The 15,363-nt window shown below is 34.8% G+C and overlaps 1 protein-coding gene across 9 annotated transcripts in view; it reads left to right on the forward strand.

Moving 5' to 3' along the window:
- The window catches only part of STXBP5 (syntaxin binding protein 5), a 151,272-nt gene that overhangs the window by 27,150 nt on the left and 108,759 nt on the right, over positions 1–15,363 (forward strand). For all 9 annotated transcript variants that reach the window (XM_072965999.1, XM_072966001.1, XM_072966003.1 and 6 more), the window contains exon 4: positions 1,277–1,377. In XM_072965999.1, coding sequence (XP_072822100.1) covers positions 1,277–1,377 — 101 coding nt within the window. The remainder of the gene's footprint in view (positions 1–1,276; positions 1,378–15,363) is intronic.

A 15,363-nucleotide genomic window follows, 5' to 3' on the forward strand; every position in this document is an offset into this window, starting at 1 on the left:
ACCCTGTGTAGGTAAGTGAGCCACCATAGGTGGTCAGCTGTCATTGCCATTTTGGCTCTACATCTTCTCTTCTTCCTTGCATTGCTAAAATGGGGCAAACATCTTGAAAAAGAAGATGACCTGGCCCAAAACTATGGTGGAAATAAGAATGAAAAATACAAATCTTTGATACTCTGAATCCTTTGAGTTTCTCTGCTTCAAAGGGATATAGACGAAAGGATGCTTTCTAGTGAAAGGGAGGGTATGTGGACTTTATGTATTTCTGCTTTCCAGTAGTCATATTGTAGCAATAGCAGTTAAACAGTAGAGTAGCCCTCATAGAATTCCAGAGGTAGAAGGGACTTGGAGAGGTCATTTAATGTAAATTTTGTCTTCAGAACTATTTTAGTTCTCTTGGAAAATGAGAGACTCTCCTATTTTAAAAGAGGAAGATTTTAAGATTTCTCTTAATAACCTGAGGGATTAGAATTGCAACTCTTTTTTGAAATTAATATAACTTCTTCATGTTGCATCTTTTGTCTTATTCTCTCAGTGTAAAGAGCATCTGACTCATGAGGAAAAAACATTCATATGTCTTAATAAATCAACCTTATTTCATAAATTCTTAATCTGATTCATGCATCAGAATCACCTCTGGAGATTTTTTAAAATACACCTGCATAGGTCCTTGCTGTGAGAATCCTGATTCGTGAAGTCTGGGGTGAGACTGACCCCCCTGCTTGATTCTTACATACTGCCAAAGATTTTTTTTCCTCTATTCTTAATAATGTTGGGTGTTTTAACTTTCTAAATTAAGTCAGATTGTTCAACCCTTTGGACATTGAAATTACAGTATACTGAATACTATCTTTATTTTCCACATCATTCGAGGAATAGAATTATGATCTAGGCAGAGGACATTCATAAGAATTTGTGTTAAGCCAAATAAAATGAGAGGTTACTTCATATCCTGTTTCTCTCTTTTAGTCAAGGAAGTGTATACAATAAGGACCAAGTAACTTATAGTCCAACCTCCAATTTTGTATAACTATATACTGTCAACCGTATAATCCAAATCTATCACCTGTAATATTCAACTAGACCATAGAATACTTTTAGTTTATACGAAAACAAATTCTGCTGTTCAGAATTTGGGGGAGGCAAATGTTTCTCAAAATTAAATCTATTTGCAGAAAGTTTTGAGATTTTGGGAAGGAGATTTTTTTTGGCAGCTCTTTAGTAGCTTCAGTGTTTGTAAATGTACTCTATATAAAATATGTTACACTTTATTTTTAAGGGAGCTCTTGTGAGTGCCTTGGCTGATGACACCTTACATTTGTGGAATTTACGTCAAAAGAGACCTGCCATACTACATTCACTTAAGTTTTGCAGAGAAAGGTAAGAATTCTCTCAGTTACAGTAATATAAAGGATATTTGTAATTCTACTTTGAAATTTTTCTTCGAATTTTATTTGTTTATGATGGATTTTATTCATAAAAAATAATTCAGAAACTTTAAAGCATATTCAATAAAATTAAAAGAAAGTTTCCCTTGTTTAATATTGGCATATTTTAATGTTCTTAGTCATTTTCATAATTGCATGATATTTTATTGTATTGAAGTACTATAATTTATTCAATCAGTCTTCATCAGTTGACTAGACATTGAATACATCCAGGACTGGATCTGATGTAAATGGACATTGATGTCATTTTTGGTTTGCTATTCATTATGCTCTGTTGTGATATTATGTTACATATATTTCTTTTTCACTTATACAAGTACTCCTGTGAGGTAAATTTGTAGAAGTGGAACAGCTTGGTCATAGAAGTCTCTCACCTGACCTGTGAATTTTGTGCTTTAACAGAATAGCCTTTTTAAACATTCTCCCATATTTTTTCTTATAGTACTCTTAAAGTTGCATTTTTATGCTTAATCTTTGGTTCATATGGAACTTACTTTGGCATAAAATATGAGTAAGGAATATAGTCCCCTCTCCCCTATTGCTTATGAAATAAATTTTTTGATGCACATTTATAAATATATATGTATATGTGTGTGTGTTAAGGTTAAGAAATCTAGATCTACATAGTATCTAAATGCAGTGGAATTAGTGTCTTCGTGCCATACCTGTGGAAAGGCAGGCATTAGACTGCTCAATCCATATATGAGGATCAGGCCACATTCCTGCTTAGATAAATGTCAACTTGTTCAGGATATATAAACTGATCAGTCTGTTTGAGCCTGGGCTTCTGCCCACAGTAGCCCTCCAAAGTAGGCAAGGTAAAGAGGCTGCTGGAAAGAGAGCAGTTCAGATTTTTCTAGCCACCACTAGGACGTGTCTACATTATATGCCAGACCAGAGCTAGCAGGGGGCAGTAGCAAAGTGGGCTATTGGAACATCTTATCTGGGCTGATAAATCATCTATATGGTTTGGAATCACAGTTCTACTTCTAGGAAAAGGGCAGAAGTGAAGAAGGAATTAATGGAAGGAAGGAGGGAGGAGACAGGGGAGGAAGAGCAAGCAAAAAGTCAAGGTTCAGTTTTTCTCTACCTGACGGGAATAGGGCCAGCCTTTCAACTTGGCAGTTTTGTAGTCTATTTGCCTGTGGGGTCTCAGGGAGTGCCCTGCATCAGCCTCAAATGTTACAGGGCTGGTGGAGATAGTAATGAGCGTCTTAGTCCCAGTACACGTCTCCTTGGTGTCAGTCTCAAACCACCTGCTGGAAACTGAAGTGTAGGTCTAGCAGAGTAGTTGTCAACCTGGTGCAAGCTTACCCCCCAGAGGGCGTTTGACAGTGTCTGAAGACAATTTTTATACAATTGGGGGTGGGGGGAAGTGAGCAGTACTACTGGCATCTAGTATATAAAAACCACGGTTAGTGCCAAATATGTTACAATGTGCAAGACAGTCCCCATAACAAAGAATTATCTGGTCCAAAATATGAATAGTGTCAAAGTTAAGGAACCCTGCATTCTAGCACATCAAAGTGATGTCATTTGATCCATGTAGTGCTGTAAAAGTTCTCTTAAGCCACCACCCACAGGAGGGATGCTGCCAGAATGTAGAATTCTAGTAGAAGAACACCTCTGATGCCTCACTTGCCAGTGGCATGCCCATATTCCTCAATGGGACACAAGAATGTGGCAGTTTGTGGTCCAGGTTCACAAACATATATTGCAGGTTATCATGGTTAATCTTCATGGAGGAAGGATCAAACCTCAAGGAGTCCCAGAGCGGTCAGTGCCAAGATTGTCTGGTATATAATGAGTCTCCTTTATAGTTCCCCTAAGGATGGTCTCCAAGAAGTTCTAGTAAATGTGGGTAAGGAACAGTAAGCTAGTTTATAAGGTGCCTATAGGCACATATCTTGACAAATAGAAGGCCCTTTGTATGAAATACAAAAGAGTAGCCCTTCTTGATGGATGCAGCCTCAGAGTCTCCCACTCCCCTCCTTGGGTGGGTGCTGTTATGCAGCGCACAGCCAGTCCAATTATATGAGTTGGTCCTAAAAGTTACAAATGAAACGAAACTGATGAAATTCCCAGTTTTGAGTTCTGTAATACAGTTTACCCAGCTGACCAGCAGAAACTGCTTGGTCCTGTTCAAAGTTCTTCTCAGCCTTTATTAGGACAATATGAAACAAGGAACTGTAGCTTGAGTAACTTGGTCCTTGAATATCTTCTTTGTACAAAATCCTCTAGGATGGCTGCAAACTTGGATGGCAGCTAGTGTACTTCAGTGCCAAAAAATGGGTCTGGTGCCTCATGGATGAACCTTGTTAGTCTCTCCTCAAATGGCAGGATGGAGAGAGGTGGCATTTCGGAGGAGCCTACTTTCCCTGGGCACCTGGCTACAGGTGGAGGGGACGGGCATGGTAGAGGCTTTCCCCTAGCTCTAGGAACCTGCCCATGGCGGCAAGTCTTATTCCACTCCTCACCTTGAACTCTGCCTCATTCAGGATTTTTCATAATGCCCTGTAATCTGTACTCTGATGGAAGCCTTCTGTTGGAGCAGCTGCCCCAGGCAGGGGAAGGGACAAAATCCTGTCATTCCTTGCCCATCCTTCCATCTCCCTCATTTATAGGATTCCATTCTTTTCTTTATTCAACTGCTTTGCATTCAGTTTTTATATCTGGATCAGTCAGAATAGACTGGTATTACACTATGGTAACAAAATACTCTCAAAATCTTAAAGATTTAAAAGAGCAAAAGTTTATTTTTACTTACGTTATGTGTTCTTTGTGGATTTGCTGAAACTCTCTTCCTTTTCGTTATCATTTTTATTTAAGGATCTTGGCTGAGGAACAGCCAGTCTTTACAGTATTACTAGTCACTATCGTAAAGAGAAGACGAGAATATGGTGAAGCATGTTTTGGCTCTTAAAGCTTCCGTCTGGAAGTGATACATATCTCTTCCGCTCTCATTTCTTGGGCCAGAGCAAGTCACATGGCCATCCCTGGTTTTACTCATATAACTGAGAAGAAAAAGACCTGGATTATTTATGAGTACTTATAATAACTACCACACTGCTTATTTTTATTGTTGACATTGAAATGCAATAAGCAACAGCCTAGTTAGTTTTCTCCTCATCCCACAGTGGGTTTAGGCTAACTTAATAGTTGAGTTACTCCACTTTATTATTATGCTATTTGCATTTTTATGTCTGAAACTGGGAAAGGCAAGAAAAATATGAAAAGTTTATAAATCACTATTTCATTACATTCTGAACAACTGTTAAATAATTCAAGGTTTTTATTGTAACACTTGTCTTAATAAGTAGTTAAGTTTTCTTATTTTAGTGGAAATTTATATAAATAGGAATTGTACGTAGTGATTTCAATTGTATTTTTTCATAGTGTGGATTTTTTCGGTTTTTAGTTTTTTTAATTATGCAGAAATGTATATGACATAAAATTCACTATCTTAACCATTTTTAAGTGTATAGTTCAGTAGTGTTAAGTACATTCACACTGTTGTGTAACCGTGTAATACAGATATTTTGATAGGATTTCACTTTTATGATGTTTAAGAAAAAATAGAGAAATTGGAGTCTCAGGTCTTGGTTTAACTATATGAATTTAGGCAGATTACTTCACTGCTTTGTGTGCTGGTTTTCTAATTTGCAGAATAATTTCCTCTATGATTCATGTAATTTTTACCAATTCTTTTCTCTCACATATTAAAATAACTTTGTCTTCCTATCCCCATTAGTTCTGTAGATGATTGTAGGATGCTTGCTATGTGCTGGCTTAATGCTAGCTGCGGAACATGCATTTTGTAAACATGACAGACTTGGGCCTTACCGTTAGGATCTTGGTCAAAGTTAAAACAATCTTAGCTTCCTAGATGCCAATCAAATGACATTTGTTCATACGAAATAAATATGTATCTCAATTTCCATAGAATGATTTTGAATTGGGGGATAACATAAATTTATGAATGTCTTCTTTGGTTAGCAGTCAGCTTGTACTAATTGTCAAGTTTAGTTCTTTCCATATTTGGTTACTTACCTTAAGATGGGATTTTCTCTATCACTGAGAAACAATATACCCTAGTGGTTAAGAGTTCAGACTCTGGAGCCAAACTGTGTATACTGAATCTTAGTTCATAGCCCAGTCTCTTATTAACTGTATCCATTTTATTATCTGTAAAATGAACAGTTATTATCTTACAGAAACCCAAAGATGCATATTATAAAGCTAATAATGTTTATAAAGCACTTAGAAGAGTATGTGATACACAGAAATCACCTATATAGTTGTTTCTGTTGTTAAAAGTATTGAATTTACTTAAAGTAATAATTTTGTAACTTAAAATATCTGCATTAACCTACCAGAGACTACATTAGTAGGCAGTCCTTATAGAAGCAACTAATTGAAAAAAGGAAAATCATCAGAACAAATGATACTAACTTTATCCAATCTATTTAAATTATGAACAATTCTGAGCTTGCAGTTAACACTAAATACACCCCTCCCCTTCAACTTACAATTAGACATTTTGAGACTTCATATGTGCAGGTCATTTTTAGGGAGTCCACTTCAAAGAGTTGTTATAGTCATGAGTCAGGGAATATATTGGTTTGCTAGGGCTACCATGAAAGGTACCACAGACCAGGTGACTTAAACCACAGAAATTTATTTCCTCATTGTTCTGGATGCTGGAAGTCCAAGATCAAGATGTCAGTAAGTTTGGTTTCTTCTGAGGGCCTCTCTCTTCAGCTTGTAGATAGCCATGCTTTCCCTCACTCTGTCTATATCTGTGTCCTAATTTCCTCTTCTTAAAAGGACATCAGTTATTTGGGTTAGAGCCCACCAATATGACCATATTCGAACTAAATTACCTCTTTATAGATGCTGTCTCCAAATACAGTTACATTTTCAGATACTGGGATTAAGACTTCAACATATGAATAGGGTTGGGAGCCAGGGGTGGGGGAGGAGACACAGTTCAGTCCTTAATAGGGAACTAGTCTAAAAGCAACCAGGGTAACAATGCAAGACAGAATTTTTTTTTTTCAATCACCAAACAGAAGAAAAAGTAAACAGACATTGAAAGTTGAAGAAAAACCTAACATTTTAAATGTCCTCCTTGAGTAGCATATAGCTTATTACACCAGTTGTCAGGTTCAGCTCCCATTAGGCATTCACCTGTCATACAATTTTTATCGTTAAGAACTAATTTGCCACTGGTAGTAGCTATAGCATCTAAATCCCCTGCAACCTGAAGGGAGTTAGTAGTAACAGTTTATCACAGTAGAGAGCTTTAGAGGTGTGGCCTTTAATGCCACATCCCCTGTTAGGGTTTGACCTATGTATCCCAAAAAGATATGTTGAAGTCCTAACCCCCAGTACCTGAGAATATAATATTATTTGGAAATACAGTTTCCAAATGTAATCAAGTTAATATGAGGTTATTAATGTGGGCTTTAATCCGATATGACTGTGTCCTCATAAAAAGAGGAGAAGAAACACAGTCACACAGGGAAAATGCTATGTGACAACAGAGGTAGAAATTGGGGTGGTGCATCTACAAGCCAAGGGATATTATGGATAGCTAGCCGTACCAGCTGCTAGGAGACAGGCTTGGAATCCTTTCTCCCCTAGAGTCCTCACAGAGAGCATGACCCTGCTGACACCTAGATTTCTGACAGCTAGCCTGTAGAACTGTGAGAGAATAAATTTCTGTTGTTTTAAACTACCCAGATTGTGGTAATTTGTTATGGTAGCCCCAGGAAACCAACTATAGATCCCCCTGTTCCTCTTGCTTGGTATTAGTGAACCTCATTATTACGCACTGTTGAGTTTACACATGTAAAGGAGAGTTTCTTTGGCTTCAGTGGAAACTATGAATTTGACAAGTGAAATTCTATCTGGTAGTGGCCTTACCAGAGTATGTTTCATTTAGCTTCTGTGTTTCGGTTTTTTTCTTTAAAGGAAGTTTACTTGAGAGGAAGTCATGGGCTTATAAGCAACTACAACAGTCTGCTAGTCTCTTTTCATCACCTTGAGTTAACATGACCAGTATTCTCAACTATGTTAAATTTTTACATAATAGTTTTTAAATAACAATATATGAAACATTTTAAGACTGAAGACAATTATATATCTGGGCTTTCCTGTTTAAGACTTACTGTTATTTAATAATTATATCTCTTAATTGTATAATTTTTATATTGTTTATAAAACGCTTTTATATAAGTGTTATTTATTCTCAAAGAAGAAAAAATTCCCTAAATGAAAGCTCAGAGCATAGAATTTTTTCCCATAAATATATTAAGACACATAAATAGCTGAGTCTTTATATTGAAACTGATATTTTTTTTAACGGTATGTTTTTCTTTATTCTAACACTCTGATTTACAGTCTATTCCTAATACTGATTTACAGTTTATTTATACTCTGATTTAAAGCTTTTTCTTTTTATGATATATCTATTGGTTTAAAGAATAAACATGCATGCAATCTAAACTAATAGTTGGGAAAATACAGTATTATATGGTATACATTAATAATCAAAATTTCATCCTAACAATTATCAATGGAGCACCAATATCCAGAGTCCTTTAAAGAAGAAAAAATTAATAAATGGAGTAATCCATGCAGATACCAACACAGCAGTTGGGAGAGTTGGTGCCTATAAGATATTTCAAGAACTGACTGCTGCCATAGTATCTTATTTTCTTCATAGTATAAGTAAAGTAATATAGAAACAAAAACTAGTTTGTCCCCTTATATTCTCATTATATTACCTAAATATTGTGCTTTGCATATTTATGAGGCTTATAATTTGCTTAGTCTGCACATGAACAGAGCATAGCTGTAAAAGAGTACTTGGCTAGATACCAGCCCTCAAAAAGTCTACACAGATAGTCCAAAAATTTTGAATTAATTCATTGCACATACTTAACAAGAAAAAAACATAATATTGAAGCAGATTATAGACCTATAATTAGTTTTTGTGGTAATTGCATCATATTGGCAAAATATTTTTCTTTGAAAGCACCTTAATGAAAAGTATACAAGCATTAGAAATGAGGATGATTTGGTGGGAGGAAATTCAGGACTAGAAAAAAGGAGTGGAATGATATCCAGGTCTGTTAGGAAAACAGGCAGAGGAACCTATTACTCTGGACCTAATTCTAATCCTTAAAGAGAATTACTTGGTGACACGGAAATGATGAGTCACCTTTGGAATTCTAAGTGTAGAGAACCACATACTGAGACAAAATTCAAAATGGAAAAAAGTATTCTCAGTGTTTAGAAAAAAGACAGTCGTGATTTGATGACCTTGAGACTGTAAAACTCAGGAAAAGTTGGGTAACTTCCTAGAATAAATTTATAACTAAGAAATTCTGACAAGGGAGTCCAGAGAAACATTCAGAGAGATTGGTCTGGTTGCACAGGGCTTTATAATGTACTCAGGTATAAAAAGATATGGACGATAAACAACAGGGTCCTACTGTATAGCACAGGGAACTGTATTCAATATCTTGTAATAACCTATAATGAAAAAGAATATATGTATAAAAATATATAACTGAATCACTAAGCTGTACACCAGAAACTAACATTGTTTAAAAAAAAAAAGTATGGAAGGAGGGGAGACCTGTAACAAATACCTTAAAATGTGGAAATTACTTTGGACTCAGGCAGTGGGTAGAGGTTAGAAGAATTGTGAGGAACATGATAGAAAACCCTAAACTGCTTTGACAGGCTGTTTATAGGACTCTGGACTTGGAGACTGCTGCCAGTGAGAGCTCAGAAGGAAGAGAGAAACACGTTTTTGAAAACTGGAGGAAAAGGTTCCTTGTTACATGTTGGCAGAAAGCTTAAGAGAAGTGTCTCCTGCACAGTATATGAGTGTTAACTTGTATTTAGCTGAGGGTTGGAGGTGGTCTGACTTTGAGGGAAGAATTATTAAAGGAACCAGGACTTGATGATTTGGGAAATTCTTACCCTGATCCAGATGGCAAAAGAGAGATTGCTTCTGCAAATGTGGCATAGGGAAGAACATGAGGATGTGACTTAACAACTTTTCACTAAGAATCTCCTAAAGTCCAAAAGGTCAGAGTACTTGATCGCACAAGGGGCTCTTTTAAGAGATTGAGGGTATGCCCTTAGGCATCTTCTCCACCAAACTAAATAGCCTGTGGGAAATTTGAGTATCATGTCTCAGCAGAAACCCAGATAAAGTGTTATCTCCAAAAGATTTGTGGGTGTGACTTTTTCTAATGGAGTAAAACTCAGTGAAATTTATTCAAGACCCACATGTTTCTTGAGAAAATTGTATAGCAGAAACATTGCCAGCTGGGACCATAGAGACAGCACAAAATGAAAAGAGGCTGCAGCCAGAAGCAGGCTGATTAAAGTACTTGGCTGCAGACAGGTGCTACCTTTCATGAAAAAAGAAAGGATAATCAAGAGAATAGAACTGAGAGTCACAGAGGATTATTCCTGAGCCTTGAAATGTAATTAAGAGAAATCCAACATTTGCCCAACTAAATTTCAAAACTGTTATGGACCAGTGACTACCTTTCACTTCAAACCATTTCAAACAGGAATTTCTACAGGTGTTATCCTATGCCATTAAATGCTGGGAGTGTTGAGGCCAGATAATCTGTCTCTTTAGTTTCATAAGTCCACAGATGGAGTGGAATTGTCTCTAAAATCCATACTGAATGGTTACACGCAGGACCCTCATCTGCAACAAATTTAGATGATGAGATCTGGGGGTTTTGAGCTAAGATTTTGGACTTGAGTTGAGTTGTAATGGGTTGAGACTTTGAGTACGTTGAGATGGGTGAATGTATTTTGCATTTTGGAGGGATGTGAATCTTTGGAGGGTGAAGGGCAGATTATTAGAGGAAGAATTCTAAAACAGTCCCCAAGATTTCCAGCCCTGGTAGACAGACACCTAATTATTCAATTCTAATCAAAGGCTGCTGTGAAGGGATTTTGCAGATGTAATTGAGATCCCAAAGCAGTTGACCTTCACAATAGGGAGTTTATCTGATTGTTTGTAGGCTTGGATTACCTGATTTAAAATGGTAGCAAGTAAGTGGAATTACCCTGGCTGATTGGATAACTGGAACTCAATTCAATTTAAGCGTCTCCCAAAGTATATGGGTAAATTGAGGAAGACATGGGCACTCTAACAAACATCTGACTAATGTTAGGAAGGAGTGGAGTGAGGGATGGATGGTATGGATGGTAGGTAGATAAACAACCAGTGCCCACTGTTGTTTTCACTGCCTTCAAAGTGAAGTTGAAATGTTTAAATAGTTAGCACTCCTTAAAAGGTCTTGCATGATCTATGACTCAACTTTTTAGTCCCCATATTTTCATTTCACTATATTCTCTCTCTCTCTCTGCATTATAATACAGCAACCCTGAATTTGTAGTTCTTTAATGAGCTATCCTCTCTCCTACCTGTTTATGTGAGTTGATCTCCCTGCTCAAAAGATACTTATGATTTTCTTTTTCCATGGCTACCACTTGTTCATCTTTAAAATCTTATCATTTCCTTTTATACGTTTTTCTAAATTCCCAAGTCTGGGTTTTATATTATCCCATAATATGATGTTCTTTCCCTAAAATAGCATGCACCATGCTGATTCTTACTGCCTTGTTTTCTTGATTGTCTTCTCAATTAGAATATCAACTGTATGTATTTTCTTTTTTGTATTTCCAGCAGCAGTCTCTATGCCTGACATTTAGAAAAGACTCAAAAATGTTTGACTGATTGATTACCTCACTGTCTTTGCAGAAATAGTGGGGAATCTCTTTTCTCTAGAAGGCATGGCTCTCCACAGACTGTGTTAATTAACTGGGACACAGGTTCTAAGAGGGAAAGGCTTCAAACAGAAAAAAAACAAGAGCAATTGCTCGAGGCTAACTCTATATATAATCTTTATACCTCCTACTAATCCAAAACTAGCTAGGTTGTTTGATTATCCTTGGAGTGCTATTTGGTCCTTGGCCCATAGCAAAGCTTTTAAATGTTTTCTTCTTTGTAAAAAGACTGAGATGGGAGAATAAAGAGATCTGAGCAGTGGATTTCTTTTTATTAAACCAGCATACCTGGGAGATACAGCAGACTTCTATCTGTAATAATTTGGCAGTGATTTTCAAAATACAGATGAAGATTTTATTTTTCATTTTCCTGCCTTCCTGTATTAGCAAGAATTTCCAGAGCAGTGTTCAGTGATGTTATTGGTAGCAAGTATCTTTTTCTTTGTAATAATTTTAAAATATTGCTTCTAGGGTTTTACTGTTAAGCATAATGTAGGATGTTGGTTTAAGATAGAATTTTTTTCCCTTAAGAATTGGTTGTTAATTATGGAAATTAAATTTTAATTGAATGCCTTTATAGCATCTTTTAAAATTAACATGTGATTTTTCACCTCCCTTTTCCCTATTGATTTAATTTTATGACGTTGATAGATTTCCTAACACTAGGCATTCTTGTATGCCTGTGAAATTTTTTGAATAAGGTTAAAAATTCTCTTATGTTGTTAAATATGATTGGTAATCTATTCTTGAGGATTTTTACTTCTGTTCAAAAGTGAGACTAGAATATAACTTTTTTCTTCCTTTTACTGTCATTTTTGGTATCAGGGTAGTCTTCCTTCATGTAATGAATTGAGTAACCTTTCTGTCTGTCTGTCTTTCTCTTTCTTCCCTTCCTGTTCTAGGTCAGATAGAGAAATTAATAGAGGAATTATCTGTTTTCTGAATATTTTCAGAGTATATATAAACTTTTTAGGACTAGAAATTTTCTGACATAATTCTTAAATATGTTCCAATTTATCCATGGTATTGATCACTTTGTCTTTCTCTTAAATAAATTTTATGATTCAGAATATTATGAATTTCACTAAGATGAGAGGCTTATATCCCATTGCATTCCAGTGTATTTAAACTTATTTTTATATTCTCTACATTCCCTTTCTCACTTCATTTTATCCTACCATATTTTTAGTGATTTGTCAGAAGTTGGTCTGTTTCATTGTCTTCTAAATGGACCCATACTCTTTTATCTTTTAGTGATATCGAATTTATTAATAGTGATTTTTATCTCTATCCTCTTTAAATTCTGAAAGTTAAAATTCATTTATTGTAATTTTCTTAAAAATAAAAATACTTTAGGGCAATGGGATGAATATAACAGAGACAGTGATAAGACAAAGGCAAAGGATGGAGATTTCAGCCTAAGAATTGTAGGGATTTTTTTTTGGTGGCGAATACAATAGAAAACAGAACAATGGAGAGAGTAGTGGTCAAAGGCGTAAGTGAAGAAAATTTTGTGGAGCTAAAATATCTTTAGGCTGACTAATGCTCAGAGAACTCCTGACATAACTATTAGAATTAGAAATACCTTTATAAGCTATGTTCTGACATTATCAGCTGTGAAGGAACTAAAAATATGTAACACTTACCTGACTAACCACCTCTATACTCATACTTATTCTTTTAGACTTTGTTAGAAAGTTATAAAATGAAATGTGTCTTAGAAGCATAAGGATAACTACTAGGATAGCAAATATATAGTAAAACCATTAGAATTAGCAGGTGCAAACTACTATATATACAAGGTCCTAAACAACAAGGTCCTACTGTATAACACAGGGGACTATATTCAATATCTGGTAATAATAACCTATAATGAAAATGAATAGGAAGAAGAATATATATATGTCTAACTAAATCACTATGCTGTGGACCAGAAACTAACACAACATTGTAAATCAAATATATTCAAATTTTAAAAATAAAGAAGGAAAAAAGGAAATGAAGAAAATAGACACAGGTCAGGAAAAGGAATAAAATGTTAGAAAGAAAAAGGATGGTTAAATAAGGTGAAAAAATTAGTTCAACCATATCAGTAATCAAAACCATTGGAAATATACTGAATTCACCTGCTGAAATTTTGAGATTTTTTCCAGATTGAATTAAAAAACAACAAAATACAGCTGTTAAACTATTTATAAAAGATATACCTAAAGCATAATTACACAAAGTTTGAAAGTAAATGGAAGGAAAAAGGGGAAGAAAGCACAGATCATACAACAAAAGTTATAATATTCTTAAAAATAACATTAGCAAAAATGTATAAGGTCGATGTGAAGAGAATATTAAAACTTTATTGAAGAAATAAGAAGAGACTTAAACAAATGGAGAGCTTCCTACATCCTTAACTTCAGTACAGTTTCAATCAAAATTTTAACAGCACTGTTCATTGGACTTAGTAAGCTGATCCTAAAATTCATATGGAAGAAAGAAAGGCTCAGAATAACCAATACAGTTTTGAAAAAGAAATATGATATTATAAGACTTATTTCATCAAATATCGAAATTTTTATAAAGGTGTAGAAATTTAAATGGTACAGTAATTATAAGGGGAAGACAAATAAATGAAAACCCAGTAAATGGACTCCAGAAATATATTTATGAAGAGAGAGAGAGACACACACACATTTCTTGTATAAATGGGGGAAAATGGTCTCTACTTCGTGACTGAAATAAATTGCATACCAGTTAAAGACTTAAATGTGAAATGACCATAGAAATATTAAAACTTGAAAGAAAGTAATACAAGGAATGTCTGTAAGACCTGGGCAAGGTATGCTTAAATAGCATACACTAAAAAACACAAGCTAAAAAGGAAAGGATTAAAATTTCTGTACAACACATCACAGAGTTAAAAGACAAAACTCTATCCATCAGGTGCTGATAGAAAAGAACACAAAATTCAGAATAATTTGTACAATATTCTTCTTTTTAAAAACAATGACTCCCTCCCCACTCATTATTTATGTCATCTTCTATGTGTACTTTATGAACATGAAGAAACAATATGGAAGAATATGTTGTTCTAGGCTGTTAACATGACTTATGGAAAGAGTAAATTTTAGAGGAGACAAACATAGTAAAAACTAATTTTAAAAAGTTATTTGAGATAGTACATTTGCATAAATGTGCAAATAGGGTCATATTAGTGTATGTGTGTTTTTGTGTGTGCATGTGTGTGTAAAGAGAGAATGAGAGAAAAAAATTTCTTTATTAATAAAAGACACAAGCCATAAACTGAAAGATATTTGGAGTATATCTATCCAAACAGTAAAGGACAATCTAATATAGAAAAGGGGATAAAAAAGAAGTGTAGGTAGCAGTTGCTAATGAGTACCAGGTTGCTTTTTTTCAGTCATAGCATTTGTTATATAAAAACACTCTGGCATCTTCATTCCTCAAGATAATTAAAAACAAAACTTTAAGAAATCACGCATACAACAGGAAAAGTTTTTTTCAGATGTTGTTATTCATTATTCCTGGAATTGACATATACTGTTTCCCTATTTGATATTCACTGTTTTGCTTACTGATAATTCAGTTTTTTGGTGTTCATTGATGGTGTTTAAGGTCACATTTCACAAGAACAGTTAATACCATGATTTTTTTTTGGACATTTTTCCAAAAGTTCTTGAATGTTTTAGAAAAATTAACTTGTAATTGATAAAGAATATAGTAAATCAATACAAATGTACAGTGACCTTCGAAGATCTCTGAAGCTTATTTTTCAGAACACTTACTACATTGTGCTGCTGTGTTATAGATATGATGAAGATTTTTCTAAAGTAGCTGTGACAGTTTATCAGAAAAGATATATGGGACTACAAATAAAAAGGAAATCCTTTGAACTGATTCATAAATTGCTTTCAGCTGACTCTTCTGTTTTTAATACATTTCCCTGTTTATTAATGCAAACTTAAATTTCTATCTAATAGCAGGACAGTATAAAGTACAATTAATTTAAGAAAAGTATCAAATATTTGCTTCTTTTAAATTTTCTTTTGTATTAATTCATTTGATAAATATT

This window comes from Vicugna pacos, chromosome 8 (genome assembly GCF_048564905.1).
Source record: "Vicugna pacos chromosome 8, VicPac4, whole genome shotgun sequence".
Lineage (NCBI taxonomy): Eukaryota > Metazoa > Chordata > Mammalia > Artiodactyla > Camelidae > Vicugna > Vicugna pacos.